The following is a 27,560-nucleotide window of genomic DNA, read 5'->3' as shown; positions in this document are numbered from 1 at the left end:
CAGTGTGCCCACTAAAGTCGAGGCTCCCTCTGGAGAACACACCTTGGCATCCTCGCTGGTGTCCTCAGCCCAGTCATCGTCGACGTCATCGCCCCAGTCGTCGTCCTGCGGGTCCGACTCGTGCTGCTGGGAGCCGTCCTCGCCCCCGCCACCATTCTGCAGCTTCCCGGGGCCCTCGGTGGTCGAGCGGCGCTCGTCGCGAGACTTGCGCTTGGTCTTGCCCTTGGTGGCCCCAGCGTCCTTGGCGGCGGCAGTAGCTGCTGCCACAGCTGCTGCCTGGGATCCCTTGGGGCCCTCCTGCAACACAACAGGTGGGCATTGGTTGCGGGGGGGGGGGGGCATAAATTGTAGAGACAATAAAGGGGGCAGCTACGCACTAGTCGTGCAAAGACTGAGGAAACAGCGGAGCTCACGGCCTTTTAGTTGGAGGCTGCGTGTCTGCAACCTTCAACTCGCTTCACTCCTTGCCTCGCCTCCACTAAACTATGCTATAGACTCTCTTTCCCTCGCATCACTGCTCCTCACCATCACTTCCCTTTCCCACTCCTTGCTATGCTATACATGGCTATGCCATGCTTTGCCCTCTTTCCTCCTCACCCTCACATTACTCCTCACTTCTCTTTCCCAACCCTTGCTATACTATGCATGCTGCACCCTCTCCCCCCTCACCCTCATTTCACTCCCCCCCCCCCCCCTTGATATACTATACTATGCAATTCCCGTCCTCCACATCCCTACCGTTGCATTGCATAGCTATGCTCAGCTTTTATGCTCTCTTAGCTTCGCTCTCCCCCACTTCATCAGTTTTGTGCGGTCGACAAACGGCGCTACTCCAAGCTTAAACAGCTCCACTGTCGAAGTTTTTATTACTTCATTAATGTTTGCAGCAATCTCTTTCACATGTAAAGCAAAACGTAATTCTTTTGACATCAGTATTTCATTTATGGGCATCAGCAGGATTTTGTGCGTTCTTGCTTCCTCCCCCCCCCCCCCCCCTGCTGACACGACGCCCATGCACTGCTTAGTTTTATGCAAAATGTACAAGCTGAATCTGATATGTTTCTAGGTCACTTACCTAGTTTGTGGGAGTCATATCTCCCTATCTACAACAGTTAGAGCTACAATTATCTTTTGAACGTGCAGCCCAACCTGTATACCTCAAAGTGCTGAGCGTGCAAATGAATTTTTTGTGCATGTATATTTAAAATTTGATTACCGTATTTACTCGCGTAATGAACGCACTCGCATAATAAACGCACCCTCAACTTTAGTCGTCAAAATTGGGATTTTTTTTTTTCCGCGTAATAAACGCACCCCTAACTTTCATCCGCTGCAGTCCCACGAACCAACGCGCGGCGCTTCCTCGTCCGTTTATCTTATCTTTCTTCCTTCCTTTTTTTTCCTTTATTACGCCGACCCCCCTCGGTTTGCTTCCCCCCCTCCCTTCCGCCCGCGGTAGCGCACCGTTTTGTTAGTTTTTCTATCTGTGCGCGGCGCGGTCCCTCTCTTTTTGTATTGTTTTTGAAGTAAGTATCCGCACGCCGCAGCAGTATTCACGAACGGTTCGAGTGTAGAGACATCGCGGCTCACAAGCACACAGCGTAGGGAGCCTACACGACCGGTCGTGTAGGCTACCTAACAGCAAAACTGCCCACGCCATCCCACGGTCACACAAATACGAAGCTTTGCGGAGCCGGCGGCATCTAAATGTCTAATGCGGCGGTGCGGGAGCGCGCCGAGCGCGGGGATATGATGATGATGATGGTGAAACTGTGGCTTTCCCTTTTGCATCGGGTGGTCGCAATCCTTGCAGCTTGCAGCAGATAACGCCATCTACCACCGAAGCGGCGGAATTTCCGAGGCCGGGTAGGACAGCCAATCAAAACGATGCAAGACGGTGACGCGAGTTTTAGCATTGTTGTCATTGGTTGTCATCATTTTTTTTTTTCGCCTCAGAAGTCATGCCATGCTGCCCACTGCCCATTCTCACCTCGTTGGAAGTTCTTTCTAAGCCTGTGTTGCGTTTTGTCGTGGACGATGGGCCGAAATGTGAGCTACACGGCCGGTTTTAAGTTACAGGCTGTGGAGTACGCACTTGAACACGGGAATCGTGCTGCCGGTAGGCATTTCGGAATTGATGAAGTACGTGTGCGCTACTGGCGGAAGCAGCATGACAAGCTCCGCGCTACAAATAGGGAGCGACGTTCCTTCAGGGGACCAAAGACCGGGAAGTTTCCTGCTGTGGAAGAGGAGGTCTTAAAATATGTCCGGGACCTACGAAACGACGGCTGTGTCGTTTCGCACGAAATGATCCAGACGCAAGCGCGAGCCACAGCCAGGAAGCATGGCATCGCTCCCACGGCGTTTAAAGCGAGCAATGGGTGGACGACGCGCTTTATGCGGCGCAACGGACTGTGCTTGAGGAGGCGAACATCACTTTGCCAGCGGCTTCCTCCTTGCTACGAAAATAAGGTAGTGGTTTTTCACAAGTTCGTTATACGCCTGCGGCGGGACCGAGAATTCGTTCTCTCACAAATCGGGAACGCCGACCAAACACCCATCAATTTCAACATGCCGATGAGTCGGACTGTCAATGACAGGGGAGCACGTAGCGTGCTCGTTAAAACGACAGGCGCCGAAAAGCAGCGCTTCACGGTCATGCTGGCTGTCACGGCAGACGGCCGGAAGTTGCCACCGTACGTTATTTTCAAGCGAAAAACCGTGCCGAAGGCCAACTTCCCAGCCGGAATACACGTGCGGGCTCAGGAGAAAGGGTGGATGTCGGCCGATCTGATGGTCGACTGGGTGCAGACTGTCTGGGAACGACGCCCTGGCGCCCTGCTTCTCCCATCTCTCCTTGTTCTCGATAGTTTTCGCGGCCACCTGGGAGAGAACGTTCGTCGGAAACTCAAGGAGCTGCGTACCGAGATCGCCATCATTCCGGGTGGACTCACTTCGGTGCTTCAGCCCCTTGATGTTTGCATCAATAAACCTTTCAAAGACGGTGTGCGCCGCTTGTACACGGAATGGATGGCCCATGGAGGGCACGCCCTGACGCCGACTGGCAAGATTAAGAGGCCGTCCGTCGAGCTGGTGTGCTCCTGGATCTTGGACTTATGGCGCTCGCTGCCAGGTGATCTGATAACAAAGAGTTTTAAGAAGACGGGAATCGCAAATGCGCTGGACGGCAGCGAAGACGACCACTTGTGGGACCAAGACATTGAAGTGGCCAGTGACCTGGACGACGGTACCAGCGATTCTGACGAAGATTCAAGCAATTGAAGTGCAATAAAAATGCGTGTTTTCAAATAGTGTACGCGCATGTTCATTGTAAAAGGTAAGCTACGCAACTTTTTTTTTTGCATTATCGCATTTTCGGCTCATCCCAAAAACGTTTTAGAAAATTTACCTCGCATAATAAACGCACCCCCCAACTTTGCTCTGGTTTTTCGGAAAAAAAAGTGCGTTCATTACGCGAGTAAATACGGTATGTGCTTTTTCTTTGTGGTAGCCCATGGTACGAACATTTAATCTTCATTGCCCGCAGAATGACTATGATAACTATGGTAACTGTGATTTGCAGCTCTGCACTTATTGCATACTGCACTGTAAAAAAATCATTTAATTTAGATTTCGGGGACTGGAAAAGATTCCTGGGTTAACCAAATATTGAATTGTCGAGGGAATCAACAATAAATAATCAGTACACTTCTGTTTTCTCCACAAATATTTTGCATAAGAGCAGTGTAAAAGCCACAATGCCCGTCATCCGATGACTGCCTTTACAATGCAACCATGGTGCAAAAGCCATGTGCCTAATTCATCCCAAACACTCCCTGCACTGCTCCATTGTCATGTGCTGTCATAACCACATGCACGCGACTTTCTTGCACTAACTAGTAGGAGTGTGCGAATATTTGAAATTTCGAATATTTTTCGAATTGATTTGCTATTCGATTCGAATCGCACTGGAATTTACTGTTCGAACGTCCCAAAGTTATTAAACAATTAGCCAGAATAACTGGCGCAATCGATTCCATTAGATACATTCTTCCAGAGTCTATTAAACTGCTCCTTTAGAACTCTACTCTATTCTTACATTAATTACTGTCAGCTCGTGTGGGGCACTGCATCACCGTCCTGTCTACAGAAAATATATACAGTAGAACCCCGGTGATACGTTTTTGAAGGGACCGTAGGAAATACAGTAGAACCTCGTTGATACGTTCCCGCTTAGTACGATTTCCCGGCTCCTACGCTCGAAATCGTGAAAATTAAAAATAACCCAATGCAGCTGTGTGTTATACGTTGGTTAATAAGATTATCTGGCAGCAACATTCAGCACCGCGGAAAACTTCGGTCGTATGATAAGTTTTGTAGTCAGAAACTCTCATTCAGGTGTGCAAAAAAGGGCCCTCTCGTGTACTTGTGAAGCGCGAAGTGGCAGACAGCCGCCGCGCGGTGACGGCAGCTTCTCCGCAGTGCCTTTCCCCCTTCCGCGCTTTTTCTGCTTTGCACAATTGTCCCCTCCGCGTCTCTTCCGAATTGCTCGATTGTCCCCTCCGTGTCTTCTCCGAATTGCTCGATCGCCGCTCTCTGTCAACCAAACACCGACCCGAAGGCAGGCGGCAACGCTGGCCGTCAAAATCTTCAAACGGCTTGCCACGGAAACGCACATGCCAACTATGCATGTGAAACTATGAAACTATGAAACACCACCCAGCCAGCGCGTCAAACTAGCGAAAAGAGACACTTTCATGTTGCTATCTCATAAGAATATGCTTAGGAATCCTCTCCAACTTTTTTTGCTGCTATTTCGTTTCGAAGTGTTAGAAAAATACAGTAATACCTCGTTAACTCGAAGTAGTAAAAACCAGAAAAAAATTCGAGATAAGCAGATTTTCGAGATAAGCAAAGTTGGGCAAATTCCATTGAGAAGTTCAGTTCTATCTAGAAACGTTATCCCTACTGACCAGTTTCTTAACAGGTGCGCCAAACTGGCTCTTTGTAAAGGTTTTGAAGAAAAATAATGACATACCAGCGCTATTAACCAGCTGTGTTTTTCGGCACTGCCTTTTTATTTAGTGCAGAGAGACCCGACTAAGGCTGGTCTGCCCCTCAGTAACACTTGCACCTAGCAAAGCTTTCTCGAGTTGCTTAACACATCGCATGTGCCGATCATCCGCGCTGCTGCACTCAAATTTATTTCGCATCAAGCGAAGCATGTTTCTTGTTTCGGCGGATGTCGTCACCCCTCGAGTAGCTGTGTCGACGCTGCCGCGATCACTGTGCGTGACGCCACATTGTTTGGCTTAAATGGTCAAACCAGCCGATGTTGCAGGCTAGGTCAGTTTATCCCACCGCTAAGTCCAGAGAATCGGCCTTATCTGTCGATGTGACTGGAAGGGGCTCCTCTCGCACGATGCCACACATTCAGCACCGTTTTGACGTCCGGAAGCTTCGAGCCTCGAATCCGTTTCTTTGGTTAGGGCTACCTTTCTTTGCAGCATCAGTGACTTGGTTTGCTTTGGTGGCGTTATCCTCACCACATCGCACGGCCGACGAAAAAATCCGCGCGACGTGCCTTGAGTAAATAAAATGCTGAAATCGCATCTCTGACGGTAAACAAAACGTGTACGACCCGAGCTATTTTGCAGGGCCTGCTTATGTGAACGTCTATAGCGTCACATGACGTGACACAGGGTTGCTCGACAAAGTTGGTATGCCGCTAGGTTCCGACTTTACTTTCGGGAACAGTGTCCACTTCGTCGTAAACGCGGCAGCCTCGCGCGAACCTTGTGAAATGTTTTGACATTTTGCCGCTAGTATTTTGTGAAACGGTTCGGTGGCGAAGTTTCGGTTCCATTATCAGTCGAGATTTCGAGATAACTGAAAATGGGCACAGAAATACTTCGAGATAAAGGGCAATAAATACATTGCACCTATGGGAAATTGTTCGGTACCGCGGAAAACTTCGACTTAGCCGATTTTTCGAGATATGCGAATTCGAGTTAACGAGGTATTACTGTATTGGAAAAATATTCGATTCACACTCGCACTTCAATATTCGAATTCGCTTCGCACCCAAACTTTTGCTATTCGCACAGCTTTACTAATTAGACATGAGCAGTGCTGCGTGGTTCTTGCGATGATCGCTTGACAGTGTATTTATTCTAAATAAATCTGGTGCCTTTACGGCCCATGAGAATCTTGGCTCCAGCACGTGGAGTGGCATTTTCGAGCGACGACACGTGGCTATACCTTCGTAGATTATCGCCGGATGTGCCAGCGCCTGTGAGTGACAACATGCATGGCCCACTGTCTTAGCACGGCTGATAGTGCCACATGAGCACAGCTCATAGACCTCACAAAAGTGGAAGTATTTCCAAAAGCGATCATCCGAGAACACAGCCCTCCCCCATAACATCCATCACTGAATGCCTGAGCATACTCAGCCACGGTCGTCTCATCAGTGGATAGAACCGTAGAACCGCAGAGGCGAGAATGGAGGCATCCACAAAGAAACGTAATCGTTCTGTGCGGTTCCACTGGCACCAACAGTTGGAGGCATGAAAGACCTGTGCATACACAGCACGACACCTGTGACAACTCGTAAATCAAAAGAAAAGCGCGAGAAGACTGCGGGAGGCATGAACATGGTGGACAGTGACGAGGCCACGTCAATGTGACAGCAGCGACGACTGCAGATACTGGAGGCTTCAGCTTTGCTAAAAACGTGAGCAAGCCAACCGACGTCATAGACACCATGTTTAAATAGCAAGTACAGATATCAAGGTCTATGCTTTCACTGGTGAGAATCATCTACAACCCACTTTGCAGCTAAAGACAGGCCAAGCTATGGGAAAAGTCAAAACTGCCACTCTCCGTGGCCACTCGGGCCGGCTTGGCATGCCAGTTCACGTGTCCTATGGAGACAGTCCTACAGTTACGATGCAACAGCAGGGTTGCGGATGCATGCGGATCCTATCGGAGCTATGCCGGGACTGGCTGAAAGCAACATAGCAGCTGAGAATGTAACAGTAGGGTTCTTCTGTAGTGCAGTACTACTTATAATGCGAGTATCCGTGACTCTAGTACTACTTATAATGCGAGTATCCGTGACTCTAGCGACTTCCATGCTGTAAGTCCATACCCTGACGTATGATGAATTGACGACTGCTCTGATGAACTGCTGTTGCAACTGAACACGACATCAGCCAAACTTACCTGCGTGGGCGGCGGGTTCTTGAGGATGAAGGTGTTCAGCTTGTGGGCACTGTCCAGGGTGCCCGAGTGCCCGCAGGCGCGGCACTTGGTGGTGATGACACCCTTGCGCTGCAGGACGCCCAGCACGGTCTCCGGGTTGTCACACGAAGCGCACAGGACATAGCGGCGGATGAAACCATCCAGGATGTCCTGCAGCTTGGCTGCCTCGTGGGCGCCGTTGACAATGTAGCGGTCATTCTTGGCGTCCAGCTGAGTCTGGGCGCCCAGCTCGCAGCCGAAATACTTGGTCGGGTAGGTGGGTGGCCGGTTCAGGGCCTTGGCCACCTCGGACATGTTGACCAGCACCGTCTTGATGCCGTTGCCCTTGCCCTCCACCTGTCAGAAGGAGTCATGGCTTAGTGCACCTACTCAGTATACTTGCTAGTTAAAGGGGCACTAAAGGCAAATAACAATTTATGTCAGAGTGAAAACTCAATGTATGACAACGTCTAAAACGGCAATATTATCAACAGCAGTGCCCTACTTACCGAGAAATTAAGCTAAATGTATCACAAATGAGCGCCACGAGCGGGACATTTTGGAAATGATCCCGATGACGTGGGAGAGTCCGACTTTACAATTGATCACTCGTAATCAAACTAGCTGCAATAAAAAAAGAACCTTTCGTGCATCAAGAGACGTAATAAAATGCTGCTTGTTTGTTTCTGTTTGATTCACGGAAAAAAAGAACATCTTTGGCGTTGCCATGGGGAATGGCGCGCATGGTTCAAAGGTTTCGTTTTCGCCGAACTGCGCTTCGCCCGGCGCCCTCCTTCGCTCACGCGGTCGCATCTCAGTGCTAACTTCGGTATCGCGTGCCGCCGCGTGTGTTTTGCGCGCTCGTGAAAGTTGCTCTGACAGAAAGTTCGACAAAATGCCGCATGCATGTGATGTTGCTGGATGCCCAAATGGTGCACGCCGCCAGTGCGCGTCGCCGCGCAGTAAAGACGGGCAACATTGGGCACGGCAACAGTGACGTGAGAAAGACTGCTTTCAGGCGGGTGACTTGAGGTGTGATAACGCGATGCGGACCACTAAAACGTGATTTTATTTAAGAATAAGCACTTCCTTGGCACAAAAGTAGCACTACGAGGTTTCTAGACCACTATTTCAACAATCAACGTCGACTTAATATTTGCCTTTAGTGTCCCTTTAAAGGGGTACTGACATGAATATTTTCAGTTGTCGTTTTTATGCATCAAATGAAAGGTCAAGCGCTCTAGAGCCTAGAAAAGGTAGTGTTAAGCGTGAGTGCGCCCTGAAAAAGTAATTACAGTATGTTTTTAAAAGATAGTTTCGGTTCCTACTGCACCCTGACGTCACAACACGGTATGAGCTCCTCGTCACGTGCTCACACAATATATAGTGACGTTTCCATGCACAAGCGGCCGTTTTGGAAGTTTTGACGACGTACAAGCGACCATCTTGGAAGTTTCGGTACCTAACGTCATCACAACAGGCCAGACTGCTGCGTGAAGTCACCAGCATTTGTACTGTGGCCTGATGTCAAGCTAGTGTCGATGTCGGTAGGTGCACCACATAGAAATTGACTAATATCAAATTAAAATATCTCATCAGCGTTTGCTGAGCTTCACACTTGCTCAGAGCCGTCTCTGCATACAGGAGATATGTATGGCAGAGTGAACTCTCCTTCGAAAAAAGGTGTCAGTACCTCTTTAAGCAAAATTTACAGTTCAGAACATAATCAATGCACTTTCCATGAAAAAAAAAAAAAGAAGTCTCGTCCCTGTGCATAAACAAATCGCAACACTGGATGTTGCTGGAGCAGACGTTTCAACAAGCAGACTCGTCTTCTTCAAGGCTTCAACTTCTGTTTGGAGAAGCAGTTCCAGTTTTCAAGAAGGCAAGTCCACTTGTCGAGACGTGGGCTCCAGTGACAACCCAGTCCTTGACGAATTCTTATATCTTCAAGCTTTCATTTTTCCCTGAACTTTCGCATTTTTTGGAAGGGTATAATAGTTTAAAAAATTCCCATCCCAGTTTGTGTAGGAAGGAAAAGAGCCAACTTTTTCAAACTCCCTCATTATTTCTTACGAACACTGCCAAATCACCAATATCTTACCGTCTTTTACGAGCGGCGCATTCTGACTGCTTTTTTTCTTGGCGAACGTAGCTAAAAGACATTTGTTATGCGCAACCACGTTGGCTTCATCGCATGACTCGCTTTCGTTTTGCTTGTGGCATTGCAGCACCCTTCGTGTGCACAATACCACTAAGAGAGATGGAGAACATGAAAGTAGAGACGCAAAACAGACAACTACATGAATGGACTACAGAGAACTACATAAACGGACTACAGAGAACTACATGAATAGACTTCAACTTTCTCAAAGGTAATTCTTACACGCCAGTGTAAGAATTACTAAAAGCTATAGCCTACAAAGTGCACTACTTAATCAGGTTCAGCAATCAAACTGCCCAGTCTGCTGAAGAGGAAGACTACACCCAAGTTCTTCACATTGCTCTCGACAATCCGAGGTAAATTTACATGCACCTTTATGCATTTTCACTGTTTGCGGCCTGAAACCTTTTCCCACCTTCCGTCTGTTCTGGTCCGTAACTAAAAGACTCAAAGCTGAAGTGATAAACTTTTTTTAATTACTGTTTTACAGATGGCGCATAATGTGAAAAAATGTGCTCATGAATCAACCGTAAGAGAACTTGTCCAGCAGCGCCCTACAACGGACCGTAAAAAGCTAACGCAAAACACTCACCTTGGCAATGATCTTCGGCATCTTGTAGCGGTAGAACTGGTCCGTCAGGCTGCGGTTCACGTTGACGCTCCCCATGGCGACGGTTCGTAGAGGATCAAGCGAGTGCTTCTCAACGGACGGCGGAAGCGGGAAACGAGGATGACGCTCGAAGCCTCGGCAACAACACTAATCAACTGACGGCAGTGCGGCCACACCTACCGGTCAGAGAGGGCAGAAGACTTTGCAGAGAGGAGGTCGACGAGGACACCCACGACGACGACGAGAACGGGACCGGCGTTTGCGAGAGCTAGGGGCCCCGAAGGGGGGCTACTAGGCGACGATGCCGAGGGAGGAAGGGCAGGGAGACAGGGTTGCACGACTGGGCAGACAGGGTTGCCGTCACAGGACGAGTCAAGGACTCGCAACCACACCTGGGACGACGGAAGGTGCAGGGGAGAGCACGGCCAACTCTTTGGCACAGAGGCGGCAGCTTGGAAGAGGAGGGAGACTAGACGGGAGGACAGAGCTCGGCGGGCAAAGTGCCGACGAATGAAGCGAGAGAAAAAGTGTCAAGAAGAGATAGAGAGAGAAAAGACAAGTCAGGACTGGAACGGCTGCAATCTTTGGCGGGGTTTATCCGGGGACAGTCTGGAGGGTGTGTAAGAGGGGACGACAGATGAGGGACGTGGCAGTTTGAAGGAAGGTATGGCGGGAGAGTCGCATGTGATGACACAGAAGGCAGGGAAGACGTAAAGGAGAAAGAGGGGAGAAAGAAAAAAAGGATAAACAAAAATTAGAGCTTCATGTGACAATACATAACAGCAAATCTAAAGTCGCAGCGTATAAAGCCGTGGTGCCATAACATGCTTTTGCAAGCAGTTAAACCAATCAAACATCATTAATATCCTTTGCAAGCAAATATGTGCACATATAAATGACAAAATATTACATCTTCACTTTGTTGAATATATTTGTCACAAGAGGATAAACTTATCTTTGCTTTGTCAAGTTGGACTGGCTAAGGCTGATGTTATTAACTCATTTACAATGATGTAACAGTAGACTTCAAATTACAGGATAAATTTTTAAAAATTTTTAACAGCTGATAGAGGGCCCGGATTCACTACATGCACTCGTCAAAAAGTTGATACCATCACAGACGGAACTTTTGCACGTGTAAAGCAAAATTAAAGCTGCGGGATTCAGCCAGTCACATTTGCCAGCACCTTTCCAGAGCGACCAGAATCAAGTGGGTTCATAGGCAATCACCGCAGAAAGAGCAAGGCATGCAGACAGTGACACAAGAGGAGGGAAACACAAGGACGATGCAAATGCCGACTATCGACTGAAGGGCCGCACTGTGGCACAAAAGAACACGGGCACAAGTCGAACGGTTCTTACGAATAGGTCTGCACGTGTCCTGATGGCTGGTGCTTCCATGCTTGAGCACAAACAACATATACTGATCTACATTCTTTACCCTTCAGTTCATAGAGTTGGTGTTGTCCATTTTCCTTGCGCCTGCATCAGCCCAACCAACTTTTCCAAAGACTCCCTATCAACTTGCTTCACTTCCCTATTGTTCCAAGGTTCGCAAGTTGAACATTTGGTTGGCACATTTAGGTTTAAATATGTGCGGTCTGAGTTTTTGTGTGAAGCAGTGTCCTCTTCTGTGCGTCTTGGCAAACTAACCCTAGCAGCCACAACCACTGGGCAACTGTTCATATTAGTGGCTGTATTTCTGTGTGCGAAAACAAAGGCTTCCACAAGTAAATGAGAAAATTCAATTCGCAAATATGCAGCAATTCAAGTTGGCCGAAAAATCAAGAGACCTCTTCAAAAATAACGTGGCAAAAGGTTTCCAACTACTTCAAGAGCAACACCCACCTACGGTTGAACTCTCATGTAAATGAGCTTGGGGCAGCATGCAAACTCACCTAATTATTCCGTGGTAGGATATGAAGGTTAACTGTTAATTGCATTACAAGGTGTGTTTGTTCTCCTGAAAAAAGACCAAAGGTTTTCTCATCAGCACAGCATCCTCTGTAATGGGCCACCATGATGTTTTAAATGCAAATGAAGCTCCACTTTGAACATTTTTAACTATGAGTAATACTCTTTTTCACTGCAACAGTTCAACTATGCTGTACAAAACTGGCCCATATGATGCATTACACAGTTTATCCACACATGAAATTAAAAGTTTTTTTTTTTTTTACGGACCTCTATTGCACACTGCATTTGCAATCATATCTACTGCATACGTACAGATAAAAGGTGGGAAATATGTTGAAAAATGTTTCATAGCAAGCTAGCCACTGTTCCATGCACTGTTCAGCATACAGAGGTGTGACTAAAAAGCTGTCGTAGATTAACAGCAAAAAGAATAAGGAAAACCAAAGTATGTACCGGGCCACAAGTTCTGCTCCAGTGTGCAGCAATGTTCCCTTTCCCTTCCCCATTGTCATGAAGGGTTAAAAGAAACTAGGCCTCTGCCAAAGAATTTTTCTAAATCTCTATTCATCAGCTTACGGTTCCGAAGACTTGTACAAAATAATAGGCAACTATTGCCTATTTTTATTGCCTATTTGTAGTGCAACGCCTACTTTCACTGACTGGAATACATTTCATGTTTTTAGAGCACTTGCAAAAAATCAGCCATGCATTTTTACTAAGCACAGCACCAAGGACATGTAAATTAATTCATAAAGACGAACATTATCATCCTGTTTTCGCGATATAACAAGAGTTGTGACACCATAGATTTTCGTAAAGGTTTGCTCCTTGGCATCAGCATCCGCATAAGAGCATGTCTTGAACACCACAACCTACTCACAAAACCTAAAGAAATCTCAATACTGCTACTAAATAGAGAGCTTAAAGGGACACTAAAGAGAAACAATGAATTGGTTTAGATTGATAAAGTGTGCTCGGAGAACTCTTGTGGAGTTTATTTCACCACCATAGGTTTATTATTAGAGGAGAAAACCAAGTTCAAAGTTTCATTTTTAAATTTCGCGCCGAACTTTGTAATTCGTGACGTAAAAGACTTCAAAGAGCATTTAACGTATTTTGTCAGTGGTGGCTCGACGAAATTTCCACAAACTCGTCAAGTCTCTGGCTCCCTCAGAGGACAATGTACTTCGATTTAACCGATTAGGAACTACGTAGGCCAAAGCAGGCGCCGTCAAAGATATGTGATGTCACGGCAAATTGTGCGGGAATTCCAAGGTGGCGTCGCCACCTGTATTTTCTTTTTGCGAGTTTTCTTGCTTATTAAAGGGGTACTGACACAAAATTTCGCGGCCGAGATAGCCTGCTGGATCGATTTCCGTGTATGTGCGTGTATCATCTGCGAAATATCGACAGCGAATAAAGCTTGGAAGGTATTTTATATGAATATTGAAGTTCGCATGCGCGATCCAGCATTATAGGGCGCACCTATTGCACTGACACCCTCGGAGGTGACCCGAGGTGACCCCCCTACTTCCCCTACGTAACCGTTGTAGCCGGTACAACAAGTTGTGATGACGTCGTAGCCGCCATTTTTGTTTTGACGCGCTCGCCGCTGCGCTGTTGGTGTCTCAAGGAAATCGTCGCCAACAGACGACGATGAGGAGGACGACGACAACGAGGACGATGATGGCGACGTCATCGCGCAGCACGTGCGGCAAGCGTGCGAATGCGAGGAGACGACGCGAACAGCGCGGAAGTGCGTCACACTTCTGTGTGCTGACGTGATCGAGCGCTGCAGCCGCTAGGTGGTGATAGTTGCACCCGGAGGCTTGTCGTTTTTGAAACCGAAACTGACACTGGTCGGTAATGAGGAGCCTGTAATTAATTATCTGTCGCGCGCTGCAGCAAACGATGTGCCGTGTTATGACTAACAGGCCCCCAGCAACACATTGCAGCAAAAAAATGCGAGGCCAAAATTTTTTGTGTCAGTACCCCTTTAAGCGTCTTCGCTCAGAAAGCGTGGTGTTTTTGGTATCGTGGAAGACTACTTTACTAATGCGAGAAAAATCGTTTTGCTCTTTAGTGTCCCTTTAATTTCCCCTATGGCTTCCTCTGTGAAAAAATATTCTTGTTTTTTCATTTAGAGGAGAGTATCGAGCTTGTCTTTCGACTGACACGCCTGTTCACGAGAAACAAGGAATAAAAAAATTGAGGAGCAATTCCTCTCTGAACAAGGAGTATCCGCGAAGCTGTTTGCCCAACCCACAAAGGTGACACAGATTACTGAATCTTAGCGGATCACACGGCCTTCAACTAAATCCAATAATAATTGTTGGGGTTTAACAACCCAAAACCACCATTTCAACTAAATCGGAAATGTCTGTCCGGAGAGTCCCTTCTGAATTTAGCTTACGCTTCTTGAAAAGTTTCCCATTTGAGCAGCACGAGTATTTTTGCCGCAACATGTGTCGTCTTGCGTCTTGCGTGGCCCCATACGCTGGTGTTTTTCGCTCGTGTGTTCTCTTCGTTTTTAGTGGGCCAGAGGTGAGAAAGGGCGTTTGCCCAGTTTGTGTGGCTCACACCTTTTCTGATCGCTAGCACACGAAACGCCCTAGCCGTACACACCTCCGCCATAATAATGGAAGGAAGGGAACACGTACGTACCTGTCTTCTCGTTTAGCGTGAAGACGGCCAGTGGTGGTGGTCAGGGTCCCCCGGAAATGCATAAACCTGTCCGGCTCGAGAGTGCAGCTGCTAGGCTCTATCTGTTGCCGGTAGTTTGCTGGATTGCCTCGTCCCAAGAATTCTGTAAGATGAGCAGGAAATCGCAACTCAGTATTACTAGTGCACGTGACTTCTGTCAGACTGCTTCGCACTTCTGTCACACTGCTATTGAATTACGAAAAATTCTTGAACACGGGGTGTCGCTGAAGCCAACGTTTAGACAACCAGTCTTGGAATTATGGAATGCGCTACCCAAGGATATTGTAAATAAATGGGATTCCGATAAATTTAAGCACCTACTCTTATGTTTTTAAACATTTAGTCTACAACCGCTACACTGTTACTTCATGGCTACCAGTTGCACCCCTCTTTTTTTTAATACCAGTTGTATTGCTTTTATGTTTCACTTTGACTTCGAACATGCATAAAGCATTTTTTCCCCTTGACCACTGTATAATAATGACCATAGCATTCATTGACTATTGTTAATAATAATCATACTGTCATTGATGCTCTTGGGCCCCCCCTACCCCCTTCACCCTACGTAATACCCTGAAAGGGGTCTTAAAGGAACAATAATTGATGATGCATTGTTAGAAGAGGACGGCTGAACATGGCATCGCAACAAAGGTATACAGTGTTTTCAATACACATTGCAAAGTGCTGCATAAACAACTTGTTTTTGCAAGCTCTATTGACTGGTTGCCAAGGGGGAGCAGGACACTGAGCGTTGGCTGAATTAAAACTCCTGCATATTGAATGTGCCTTCATCTAATGTCAATGTGCTGCATATTGCCGCAGACAATCGCTGCACTGAAGGCACTAGCATGTTCGACGAGTCTATTCACATGTCGTATTCTGAGAACAGAGTCAAAATTATTACATTTTCGCTTGCTCAGAAGGAACATAACCAAAGAGATATTGCAGATGCATTTAAAACCTGAAATTCAATTATTTATGCAAAAATTGAACATGACTGACTTTAGAATAAATAGATATTTCAACTCTACAACCTAATTACAATCCATCGCAGTAAAATGCATAAATCACCACATTACCTTTTTTGCAAAAGAATACTGAGAATACCATTGGAACAATCTCATGAATTTTACAGTATGTTAAAAAACATGTAAATGCAGCAACACAGTTGACAAGAAAAATTGAAAATGCATATTTTGAGACAACCTTGAAAACACTAACATGTTGTGGCTAGTGTGAGTACAGGGCCTGACTAGACTTCCATGAAAAACGGCCATTCAGTGTCGTGTTATTCCAGTCAAAGGTCTGAATGTGGAACAATGTGCTAGCTGGCACTTGTTCCATCAGGCCCCCTGTTGCACATGCCGGAGCCAACAACCCATGCAAAGAACTTGCAGGGTTGGCAAAGGAAGTTTTGCTTTGAAACATGCCTAGTCCACGTTGCAGGGCACCTTTAATGGTGCCGGTGATGCTCTTTCTGTGCAGTCATCAGCAATCACACAGCAACCTGTAATGTCGTGTATGGTGTTTTCATGTGGTGTGTGGTGTTCGTGGTGTTGTGCGGTGTGTCGATGAAGAAGAGGAAAAGGCAGGGGAAGAGACAAAAATAAATGAAGCCAACCAATAAGAACCAAGATGAAAGGAAGCAGAAGCGAGGAAGAAAAAGAAGAGGTGCAAGCTCTTGCGGCCTGGAAATGCTTCCTTCTGTTCAGTTCAGTTTATTAACTTACAAGGCCCCCTTTGTAGGAGGGGCATTACGTAAGGAGCGGGGTTTTATTTAGGTTTACAATAAGCAGTGAGCGTTGTTTTAGTATTGAAGATGGTCAATAACACGGTCTTGAAAGGCAGATGATGAGGCGATGGTGACAATGTCCCGGGGGGGTGTTTCAGTCTGTGGCTGCTCGAAAAACGAACAAGGCAGAAAAAGTGGTGCGCGATGGTGAAAGAAAAGGGTGACAGTCCAGATTTCGCTTTCAAAGATGAAATACTGATATCGTATCAGTAAGATAAGTGAATGAATCTGGCGGCATGGTTCTGTACCGCTTCTAATACATTGATTAAATATGCTTGATGTGGGCTCCATATGGCAGATGCATATTCTAATTTCGGTCTGATTAGTGATTTGCTAGCAAGTAATTTTACATGCAGAGGGGGCTAGGTGGAGATGGCACTTGATAAAACCAAGTGGTTTATTGGATGATGAAACTACATTAGCTGATGAAACTACGGTATGGGCTGTGGCGATGGGAAAAGACACAAGTTTACATTTAGAAGGTGTGGGTGGAACGGGCTTGAGTGTTTTGGAGCATCAGGAGCAGGATACCGTATTTACCGTAACCGCACCTTTTTTCCGGAAAACGAGTCCAAAATCGCATGCGCGTTAGAATCGAGTACCGAAAAAAAAAAAGAAATTCCATTGCCAGACATTTCAAAATGGCCGCCTCCTACGCGCCTTGGCCATTTCTGATTTTTGTTCGTACGTGTGCTGAGGGATTGATCCCGTTCTGCGTTCGCATCGCGGCAAGTGGACTCAAATACTCGACTAGTGTACCACGATGCCGCATTTAAAGAAAACATGTGCAGGAAGCGGAAATCGGGCCGCATCGCGGTCGTTCGGAGTTCCCGAAACTGTGGCGATGGCGCAAACAGAAGGGAAAAAGACTGTGGACAAAAAGGGCCGGTTTCCCGAAACGAAGCGTTTGACAGAAGGAGTTGCTCAGGGGAGCAGGCATAATGCTGTTTTTGGAGCAGCTTTGGAGCACCAAAATGTGTGTTTTGGAGCAATGCAAGTTAGTTTTGGAGCAGAATTCTAGGGTCAAACATCATTGTTGTTTAATTGTTTTTTTATTTCTGGTATACACTAGAAATTCCAACAATTTAGAAAACATACAATACTGATGAACCAACCACACTTAACACAAATGACATATATATATATATATATATATACACACACGCGCGCGTACATAATATCACTAAAACATCACAGCTGTGATAGAACAAGATAAGCGATGTTTTCAATAGCTACGCTTGACTAAACTGACAAATGTAAAACGTTCATGGGAATGAGCGTTTTTCAGCAGCGGCGTTGTCGCGCCGCGTTTGCCGGGTTGCTACATTTTCGTCAAAAGCCTACGCCGGCTTCAATGATTGTTCCTTCGAAATTCGCGGAGGTCAGCGCCGTCTGGAGGCACTGGAAGAAACCAAGCAAACACGCGTCTGCACCCTAAACTCCGCTTGTCGGACGAGCGAGCGAACCCGCCGCGTGAGGCGTTTTCGAGTAGGAAGACGCGGCGGCGCGATTTTGAGATGGCGTTCGTCAAAATGACGCGCGCGACTCTCCGACCACGCATGAGTCGCGCATGAAATCATGCCATTCGGGACGGAACAGCGCGATTTCGTGAAGGCGTTCGTCAAAAAACACATGCGTCCCTCCAAACGCGCCATGCGGTTCCACCTTTTCCCTTCAAGCTCCCTTCCAAGATTTGTCAATTATTGGTGTCGGTTGTATGCACGTAAATATGGTACATGAGGTGCGATGATATTAGATGTCGCAAGCGCACAATTTGTATCGCGTGGTTCTGTTTTCGTACTACCTCACATTCGTCTGAGTAATAAGCGTTCCAAGTGTCTATCTTATTCCTTTTTGTATATTTCTTCACTCGCCACCTCATGTACCAAACCACACACAGCAACGGCGGCGAGCAGATGGTACGAGCTACAGCGTACTCAACCACGAGCCGAGCGCAGGTTCTGACGAGCAAAAATCGAACAACGCGACCGATCGCACTGGCGAGACTAAGCTCATCACTGCACGATCGCGTTTACATGCTGCATTTATAACGTTTAAGGGCTTGTGTGCAACGCAAAAAATTCCTCACATGGCACGGTCTCACTAAAGAAAATGAGTTTCGGAAATGGTCCAACCGACTTACACAAACCGAAGCATTGTGAGTGGTTTCGCGGTTGGTAGTGGCTTCATTGACCGCAAACGGATAAAACAAATTTTTCTTTCTCATGCAGGCTTATGACAAAATCCATCTTACAAACTCAGCTATACGGCAGTTTCTTTAATGCAATGTTTCTAAATAATGGTCGCGCGTTTACGTCCGCGGCAGCTGCTCACACTATCTTCATGGCCTCACATCAAATTAAATATTCGCAGTAAATAGAATCTTTTCGACATTATGAAGCGTCAACACACTTACTTTTTCATGTTCACAATCCCAGGCCACGATGACAACAACCGCCTCGTGCACGCAGTGCGCCAAAGAACTCCGTTGCCGCGCCATCGAAATATGGCCGCACAACTCACTTTCTTGAATCTAAAAACGTTGCTTTATTGTAGCTAGCTCCTGTACAGGCTCGCTAGCTTTCTTGCGCCTTCGACAACGTCACAAGAGCGCGCCATGTGATGTGATGATAATATAAGCTCGCATAGACGCGCCATGACACGGACTACAGCGGCACATGAAGGCACCAAACGTAGCCTCGGTGATCGGTTCCAGCAGCGCACCGGAGCCCATTGCGGAGGCCATGCACCAAAGACCGCTTGGGAGCAGTTTTGGCGCAATATTGCGTTTTGGAGCAGGATGGCGCCGCGGAAGCGGTTTGGCGCAGCACTTCCACCCCTGAGGGTCATTAACCATGTGTTACACCACTTAAGCACACTGTTAAGATTTGTTTGGAGATGTAGATGATCATGCTGGTTACTGATGGTGTGTTAAATGGCACAGTTGTCAGCGAACATGCGAATGCTGCAGGATACATGATCGGGCAAGTCATTAATATATATTAGGAACAGAAGGGGACCAAGGTCAGATCATTGGGGAACGCCTGATGTGACTGGGAGAGAGCTAGATCATCGTCATCATCATCAGCCTGTCTACGCCCACTGCAGGGCAAAGGCCTCTCCCATATTCCGCCAATCAACCCGGTCCTGTGCTTTCTGCTACCACTGAACTTTTGCCGAGCTTGCACTATGGTCTCACAGATTTCCCCTCACATGGCCATCAAAAGCAAGTCAGTGTGCATGATTCACAACCACACATACCAATCTTTGAAGTGAATGTGCCACTGGCTTCAACTCTTTGATGGCCCGTTAATAGACAAGTGAAGTGCTTGCGGAGATACTTTATGGTGAATTCCATTGGCAGATTCGGAGCCCTTCCGGCAGCAGTTTTTCTGCTCCATTCGGAGCAAATCTGTTCCATGGGCAGATTGAGAGTGCTCCCTGTATGTTTCATTGGCAGATCTGGAGCAGCTCCGGCGCCAGATCCACTCCACGGAGCAGCTCTCTCTACTCCGCGAAAAGCGGCTGATTCGACTGGAAGTCGCAAGTACCCCGCGCATGCGCAGAGGGTGGCGTACCGCGTAAGCGATGAAGTGCGCTGTCCGACTGCGCCCGTTCTCTCCGCTCACGCCCGTGAAGGCAGAAACTGCGCGAACCGCGAGGAATGCTGGGTGCTTGCGAAGCAGATGTGCGCTAGCGGCCCCTACCGTTTTCTGGCGAGGGTGCTTTTGTTCAATTGGCAGATTTCCTTCAGATGCTTTCCACGGAGTGGAGTGCTCCGGCGCAGAGTTCGTCGGCCACTCGGAATCCGTCAATGGAATTCACCATTAATCTTTTTGCCCGTACATGCACAAAAATGCGACGTGTTTTGCCCCTACCACGCCGTGTCTCCAAACAATGCATAGAATACCCGTGAAAACCCTCAAAATAAAACATCAGTTTGTTTTTCATATAAATGCACCCAATAAACTTCATATATATTACTGCCGTGACCAAGGCAAAATCTACTTGTGTTCCCAGCCAAAGTAAAACTAAGCGGAGAGCTAGGCTTCCCCGTCGAGGCTCCAGTGAAACAGGAGTCGGCACGACTTCAGCTACGGAAGCAGCTGGACTACCTGTCGGTAACACTGATCCACGAATTCCAGATGCCATCTCGAATGTCCTTGCAAGGGATGGACGGAGAACCACAAGACAGTGGCAAGCAAAACCACAACGGCACACACAATGCGATACGTGGTGGACTTGCAGGATAGATACAATGTTTCCCCCATCCTCCCACGTCTCACAATGAAGGCAGCATCCATTGTTGTAACGAGAGAGGCCTCTCCGCATTACCACCTCCCATAGGACTCCTTCCATACTCTGCATTCCCCCACAGCATAACCTGACATACTTCTAGCACGAGGTGCCGCCTATAGCATTGTTGAAAGATCGGCAAAATGACAAACTTTTGGAAAAGTAAAATCAATTGGGAATTACACGAAATATCTGCTAAAAGCAAATTCATCCTCCCATTTACTTATAACGAATGTGTGTGCCTCATGCAAATACATGTTCAATACAGCGGGAGCATGGAAACCAAAACCGTTGGAAAAACAGCTTGAAATGGATGTGCCACTGCCTTTTACCGAAAAAGAAAAAGGGCCGCGTTTTGCCAAAAACATTTTATTTATTTAATTAAAGTACACTTACATCACCCTAAAGGCATTACGTAGGACAGAAACAAAACAAAAAGAACATTAAAAACAAAAGCATTTTGCACATATACATACTCATATACAAGAAGCACTGTAATGTTATTTAAAGAAAACATAAGGCTAAACAAATCGATGGTGGTAGGTGGAGACAGTAACAGCTACTAAATGTCCAGTACTTAACACTGATTTTGTATGTAACTGAACAGCTGTTGAGTATAAAATAGAAACCAAGTGCCGATTAAAAGAGCAATCCAGAAAAGTTAGCTTTTATTAAGCTGGCATTTATGTAAAAGACAATTCTTGCAATATAACAATTGTAAAGGAAGGAAAGACGCAGAACCTTACAATAAAATCGGCTACGTGATACCAAAGAGTTTCAATGCAAAATGAAATGTTAATGAAGCTGCATCAGATATATCTTAATTACTAGCCTGAAACGCCTGATACTAGAAAGCTTAGTTTTACAGGTTAGTTTTCATTCAACTGAACTACAGATAAACTGCCACTACAGACAATACAACACCGTGAGTGAAACAATGCTCAATACAAAGACTAAGTGGGCTTTCATTTAAGTACAATGATAATATAATCTGGGGTTTTACGTGCCTAAAATCACGATATGATGATGAGGCATGTCATAGTGGAGGGCCCCCAAATCTATCAAGAGTTAAAAAAAAGTTTAAAGCACTGCATTTCTCCTTACAGTGCTTTGATGAAGAATTGAACATGGTGGTTAATAAGGTTAATAATATATGTACATAATAAAGATCCCAGAACATCGCTTCAGAGACCTAAAGCATGTTACGGCACCGCAAGATGCCCCAAAGTCACATTAAAGGAGGTGCCCAGGTTTGTAATGTTACACGGCTGTCGTGTCGTTTCCAGCTATCAGGGACGGCGGCCTTTTTGAAAGTTGCTGCATTCATAAACGTTGCCGCTCAAATTTTTTCCCAGCGTGTTCGCCGATGTGCACACCACCCAAGACCAGGTCTTTTCAAAAGGGAGTGAAATTTCGTAGCAGCCAACTTCGAAGCAATAATAGCCGCGACCGACAATAAAAAAACTGCCATGACATAGAGGCCCCCACTGAACCATCCATCAAGCATGAAAGACGCCTACGCACAACTGTTAGACAGCGAAGCGAAAGGCCATTAAAGAATGCCGGCACGTCAGTATGGGAAAAGCTGCACAGCTGGAGGCCCTTCTGAAGCGCAGCCAGCCTGTGCAAGCTGGCTCGGCACTGACACTGAAAAACGTCGCTGCAAAGAAGGTCGCGAACCTCCGTGGGGCACTGACAGGTCGACAGTAACTGCATTACGATTAGAGGAAACGAATAACAGCATGGACAACGGGACAAGAGAGAGGTCCGTTGTTTGCGCTGTTACTCGTCTCGTTTTCTTTGGACGTGTACACCAGGCAGCAAAGTTTAAGGAACGCGCACTTCTTTTCAAATGCAAACTTCTGCGTCGCTAGTGCCTAACACTTCTCATCTAGTGGGTAACTGTTATAGGTCACAAGAACTACACTACAAGCTGGAAAGTTTATTTGGAGGCTGTGTTCTCAGACAAAGAGGAAACATAGACTTCAAGCGTCCTGCAAACTTTTGCCTACAGGTGTACCAACTGGCCTGAGTGAGCACTCTAGTGCATTACAATTTATTTACGATATCGCAGCTTTGTTGGAGCTACTGTACCATGGAAGGCAACATTTAGATGGCTTTGTAAGAGGGGAAATTCATATTTGTCGAACTGAAATCTAGACGTGCACGAACGGTTCAAACGCAACAGAAAAGTTGAGCAAGCGTGCACTCCAGTGACTGCAGAAATGGCTGCTATTGAAAAAAAGAGTTTCATCCATTACAAAACAGTGTTTTTGAGCACTCCCTAAAGGAGATTAGTTGGTGGGACGGTAAGTTAGCAGAGAGATTTACAGCGATAACAATGCTATTGGCCACATCTTGCAACGTAGAATTCAACAGATTACAAAGCTAATACTGGTTCTGTTACAAGATCGCTTGTGAACAAAATCTTCAAAAGCAGTGTTGGTAAATGTAACCTCTAGATTTCACTACCAGCTTCGCTACGCAGCACAGGTATCCCGCTAAAAACTAAGCCGTTCACGGAACTTCACTTTTTGCTATATGAAGCGGAAGATGGCGTCTTAACTGCAATGTTAGCGTTTTAGAAACACACCCACCCCATATGACGTCAGCAGTGACAATAGAATCAAAGGAAGAAGAAAAAAGAAACAGGCTGTGAACAACACACTTTATGCGAGCATGCGGCCGTGTGTGCAGTGGCGAACAAAAATATCCGGATAAGATAACGCGGTCCAAATACGTGAACAATAGTTACCAAGCACACACAGAAAAAGCTCCGCTACCTACTAGTCTCTTTCAAAACACGACTGAAGACGTGACACATGTAGGCAATAGACAAAAAAAAAATCGAGTCGAGAGGAGTTGTTTATCTCAAACAACGATAATTAGATACGACGGACGGGGCCCCGTGGCGCCCGGTCAAGTTTTATTTACATTGACGGGGTTAAGATTAAACGCAGCTCCACAGGGGGAGCCGCAGTAGAGGTCTCGTATTTGCGTTTTTTTTTTCTAGAACGACCGCGGAAGTTATTTTGCGGGCCGACAAATCGCGTGAAACTACGTAACGGCGGACCGAGCTGGATGGATTCGAACCCCCGACATCGACACGATGCACTGTAATTCCACATTCAAAACAGGCCGTTTAGTTTCGGTTCGTACGTTGTACGGGCGTCACGCGGTGACATTTCGATCGAGCTCGGACTTCTCGGTCGCGACTGCTTTATGCGTTAAAGGGATACTGAACAAAAATTTGAAAAAGCTACGAAAACACTTACATTCGACTTGGACGACACGACTGTTCCTGTACGCAGCGTTTATTTCACGTAATTTCGAGCAGTTGGCCGTATTTTTAGTGGATTGTGAGAGGCGCGGCGGCTGCATGCCACTGCGCTTGTCGGCGGACGTGACGTCGAGTGCTCCAGCAAGAGGGGGGCAACCGGCACGCTCTCTCCTGCCCTGCCACTTCCCTTTCTCCACCTCTCCTCTCAAGAACCGAGGGTGGCTGGTGTGGCGCTGAGCCTTGTCCTCTTTTCCCCACATAGGAAACAAAATAGCGCTTATTCCTCAAAAACCGCTACAAATTGCCGAGCGTGTCGCGAGAGCGCAAAGATGCAAGGTGCGAGTGACAGTGGTTCCACGAGCGGTCATTGCGACTCCCGAGTTCGACAGGCCTCCAAAACGGATGCGCCAAATACAACCATATGCGTGTGACCGTTCTGCTGTGTCAAGCGACAGCAAGGACGACGAGCCAGACGAGCCGCCGTAGCCCAACGTGGGTCGGCAGCCGGGACCAGCAATTTACACAGTAAGTCATAGTCACTATCCTCGAAGTGTTCGGAGCACAAAAAGTCACGCTTTGAAGGCACCCACGTTGGCTGCGCTGGGCGCGCAGCGCGAATCCATATCCTTCGAGCTTCGGCTCTGTTGGAAAGGTATGACAGGCACACCCTAGCGCAGAACAGCGTTGAGGCATTCTGCGTTGTGTCAGGTGCTTCACCGTTCACATTACGTAGCAGCACACAACACAGACGGCAAATTCGTAGACGTGGGCGCAAGCTCCGCTTGAGAAAACAAATATACGGCCGAGAGCACGGCAATGGCGTCGTTGGCTGCCGGTTGAGAACACGCGCGGAGAACACCTTCCCGACCGTGAAAACACGTTTTGAGGGAGACGCGCGGCAGCGGGTGGCGGCTTGCGATGTCGATTGGTAAGCGATTTTGCTGCGAGCACGGTTGGCGAGTCACTATCCGCGGAGTTTCCCGTCACTTCCTCTCTAGTTCGCGGCGCGGCCGCTAGACGCGCCAATTCGCGAAAAATGCATTAAATTCATTATTTTCTGCTAGTCTCTGGCTGAAATGAAGGTTGTTTCAATAAATTTCAGCACCCAATCCTTCAATTGAGTCATATATCTCGGCGGCGAAAATTTTGTTCAGTATCCCTTTAAACTGCGGAGGAAAACAGGCCAATCGCGGTTGAGAAATTCGATCTGGATCGGGCTCGATTACGATCGAAAAATGGCCGTTTGACAGCGTTACATTTACGCTCTTCGCTGTTTATTTTGCAGAGCTATAGGCTACACCAACGCGGCGGCGCGAGCAATTTGTGTTCACCGTCTCGTCTTCTTTGCAAAGCCACGCAACTCACTTGTCAAACTCAACGTTAAATACATAGCGCCATCGTAAAAATTGCGCTAACGAAAATTTTCGCAATCCTGTGCTATTCGGGAACCAATGCGGAAGTTCCCACTATTCCAATTACACGAGGAGTTTCGTTTACAATTCAAGCTACAATGAAAAAAAAAAAAAAGCCTACGACACGACAACCCCTGCACAGGCGAAGAGAAAAAAAAAAAAGCAGCAGCACTCGGCGCCAGCTCAAAGTCGGGCAGAACGAAAACAGCTTCGATAAAACGTGCTAGCGCAACCGATGAGAGGCTGATTAAAATGCGAGGCCGCTACCAGCCCCACTCCACTGCGCAGCTGTGGACACAAGAACAAATCACCGAGAAAGAAGTAAAAACCACGGGAAGGGGGGGGGGGGCACGTCGCGATCGGCCCGTTTCCAAACAAGCCTCTCCGTGGCAATTTCGTTGTATTTTTTTTTCAGTCGCCAGCGCTTGGAACTGACAGCGGAGCCTCCGCAGGAACATATCCGCGATGGAAAGCGAAACACAACGTCATTTTTCGTTCCCCCCAATGCTTCCAAGCTCACGGTTTTGAACCAAATCTTTTCGTGTTTATCCCCCGTTTCACCTTCCAGGGCCGTAATCGACCCGACAGCACGATCGTAGCGCACCATACTGCCGCAGACTTTTCGAGAACGACAGAAAAACAACATTAACAAAAAGGCGCCCGTGCAGCAGCAAACTCCCGCGGTCACATGTTAGGCCTACGACCTCCGTGCAGGCGGTGAGAAGCCCTAGAACACAAATGCCGCGAGTATAAGAAGGGGGGGGGGGGGTGCCTGCCTCCGCACGGAGAGAGGACACCGAACCCTGGCTTTCGACACCCTAGGGTTTTCGCCGTCGCGCTAGAAACCGGGTTCAAAACGCGTGGCCGTCAGTTCGCCGAGAACCCGAATCGCGCGTACTGGCGCGCACGGTCTGCAGATGGTCACGGAAGAACTCCGTGAGGTGTTGAGCTAAGCTGCTGGCAAGTCCGCCGCTGCGGTTTCGCATCGCAAAGAAGCAGCGGAACGTGCTTCGTGTTACGTGAAAGCGACAGCAGGCGTCTAGGCCTAACGTATGTTGCGTACGCGCGTACGAAAAAGGTGCTCGGCTATGTCATTCAAGAATACGAGGGGGGGGGGGGGGGGGGGATGAAAAAATAGTCGCGCCTCGAAGGGAATAGCTCAGCTGTTACACGATCGCCTTCGCCACGTATCCGCCAGCCTGGCATTTTACTTTTCTTCTCAGTGAACCTCTATATAAGTCGCACTGACGAATCGCTCCTCTCAGCTGTTAACCCATCTCCAAACGTGGCAGCTGCCTGCTGAAAGAGGAGAGGGGGTGGGGGGTGCGGGCAATCTAAGTAAAAAGAAAGCCGCTCACTCACCGATCCACCAAAATAAAGACGTCATATAAAACTGTTGACCAATGCTGTTGCGTGCTGAGAAACACGGTCGGCGTCGTTCAATCTCCGGAGAAATGGTGGCGACTGAGGTGGACGACTTCCACCGACGTCTTCTCGCGGGCACCCAGAAAAAGGGAGGAAAGAAGCGAGAGAAACGACGTTAGACACACAGCGATTGACGAGAAGGCTCGGAAACGCATATAGTTATAAATCACGAGCGCGTGCTCCTTCTTAAAGAAGGGGTATTTCCTTTTCGAGTCAACACACCAGCGTTGCACGCACACACACATACACACTGGCCTCGCAGGCAGCAGCAATCCTGCGGTGGTGCACTTTGTTTAAACGTCACCACGCAAGAAGGCTTGGTGCAGTACTTGGCAGGCAACGTCCACGGAACGGCGAGCAAATCGTAGTACGAAATACGAGAGGCCACACGACGTTAAAAAAAAATAAAAAACGCGAGAAACCCGGTCACTTACCCGAATACTGCAAGTCTGCGGCGCAGCAGCGAGCGACCAACGACGCATCTGCAATGGAGCTCACCACGGTTCCCGGATGTGGCTCGTTTCGCCGACAAAAAGAAAGACAAGCGCGCACACGGCACCGAAAAAGAAGAAAATGTTTTAAACGCCAGTTGGCTTCAACATGAAAAACGAAGAGTTATTTCGTTATAGTTAGAGTAATAATATAATTTCTTTAGCAGCAAGAAATGTGTATAAACGTTTAGTGATTCTTAAACTTGGCAATGTATAAAAAAATAT

At 47.4% G+C, this 27,560-nt stretch overlaps 2 protein-coding genes across 8 annotated transcripts in view; both read right to left on the bottom strand.

Annotated features, from left to right (window-relative positions):
• Positions 1-27,560, bottom strand: part of LOC119374269 (uncharacterized) — a 292,758-nt gene that overhangs the window by 107,187 nt on the left and 158,011 nt on the right. The gene's annotated exons all lie outside the window — the stretch shown is intronic.
• On the bottom strand, positions 43-27,417 carry LOC119374446 (eukaryotic translation initiation factor 5; the record flags this gene model as incomplete). The annotated part of the gene is given in 7 exon segments (XM_037644543.1): positions 43-297; positions 7,228-7,602; positions 10,002-10,628; positions 11,918-11,982; positions 14,601-14,742; positions 26,782-26,909; positions 27,279-27,417. Coding segments are annotated over 3 exon segments (705 nt in total), but the record flags the coding sequence as incomplete, so codon positions are not given.

Source organism: Rhipicephalus sanguineus, chromosome 11, assembly GCF_013339695.2.
Source record: "Rhipicephalus sanguineus isolate Rsan-2018 chromosome 11, BIME_Rsan_1.4, whole genome shotgun sequence".
Classification (NCBI taxonomy): domain Eukaryota; kingdom Metazoa; phylum Arthropoda; class Arachnida; order Ixodida; family Ixodidae; genus Rhipicephalus; species Rhipicephalus sanguineus.
This window is presented reverse-complemented; position numbering and strand designations above follow the sequence as displayed.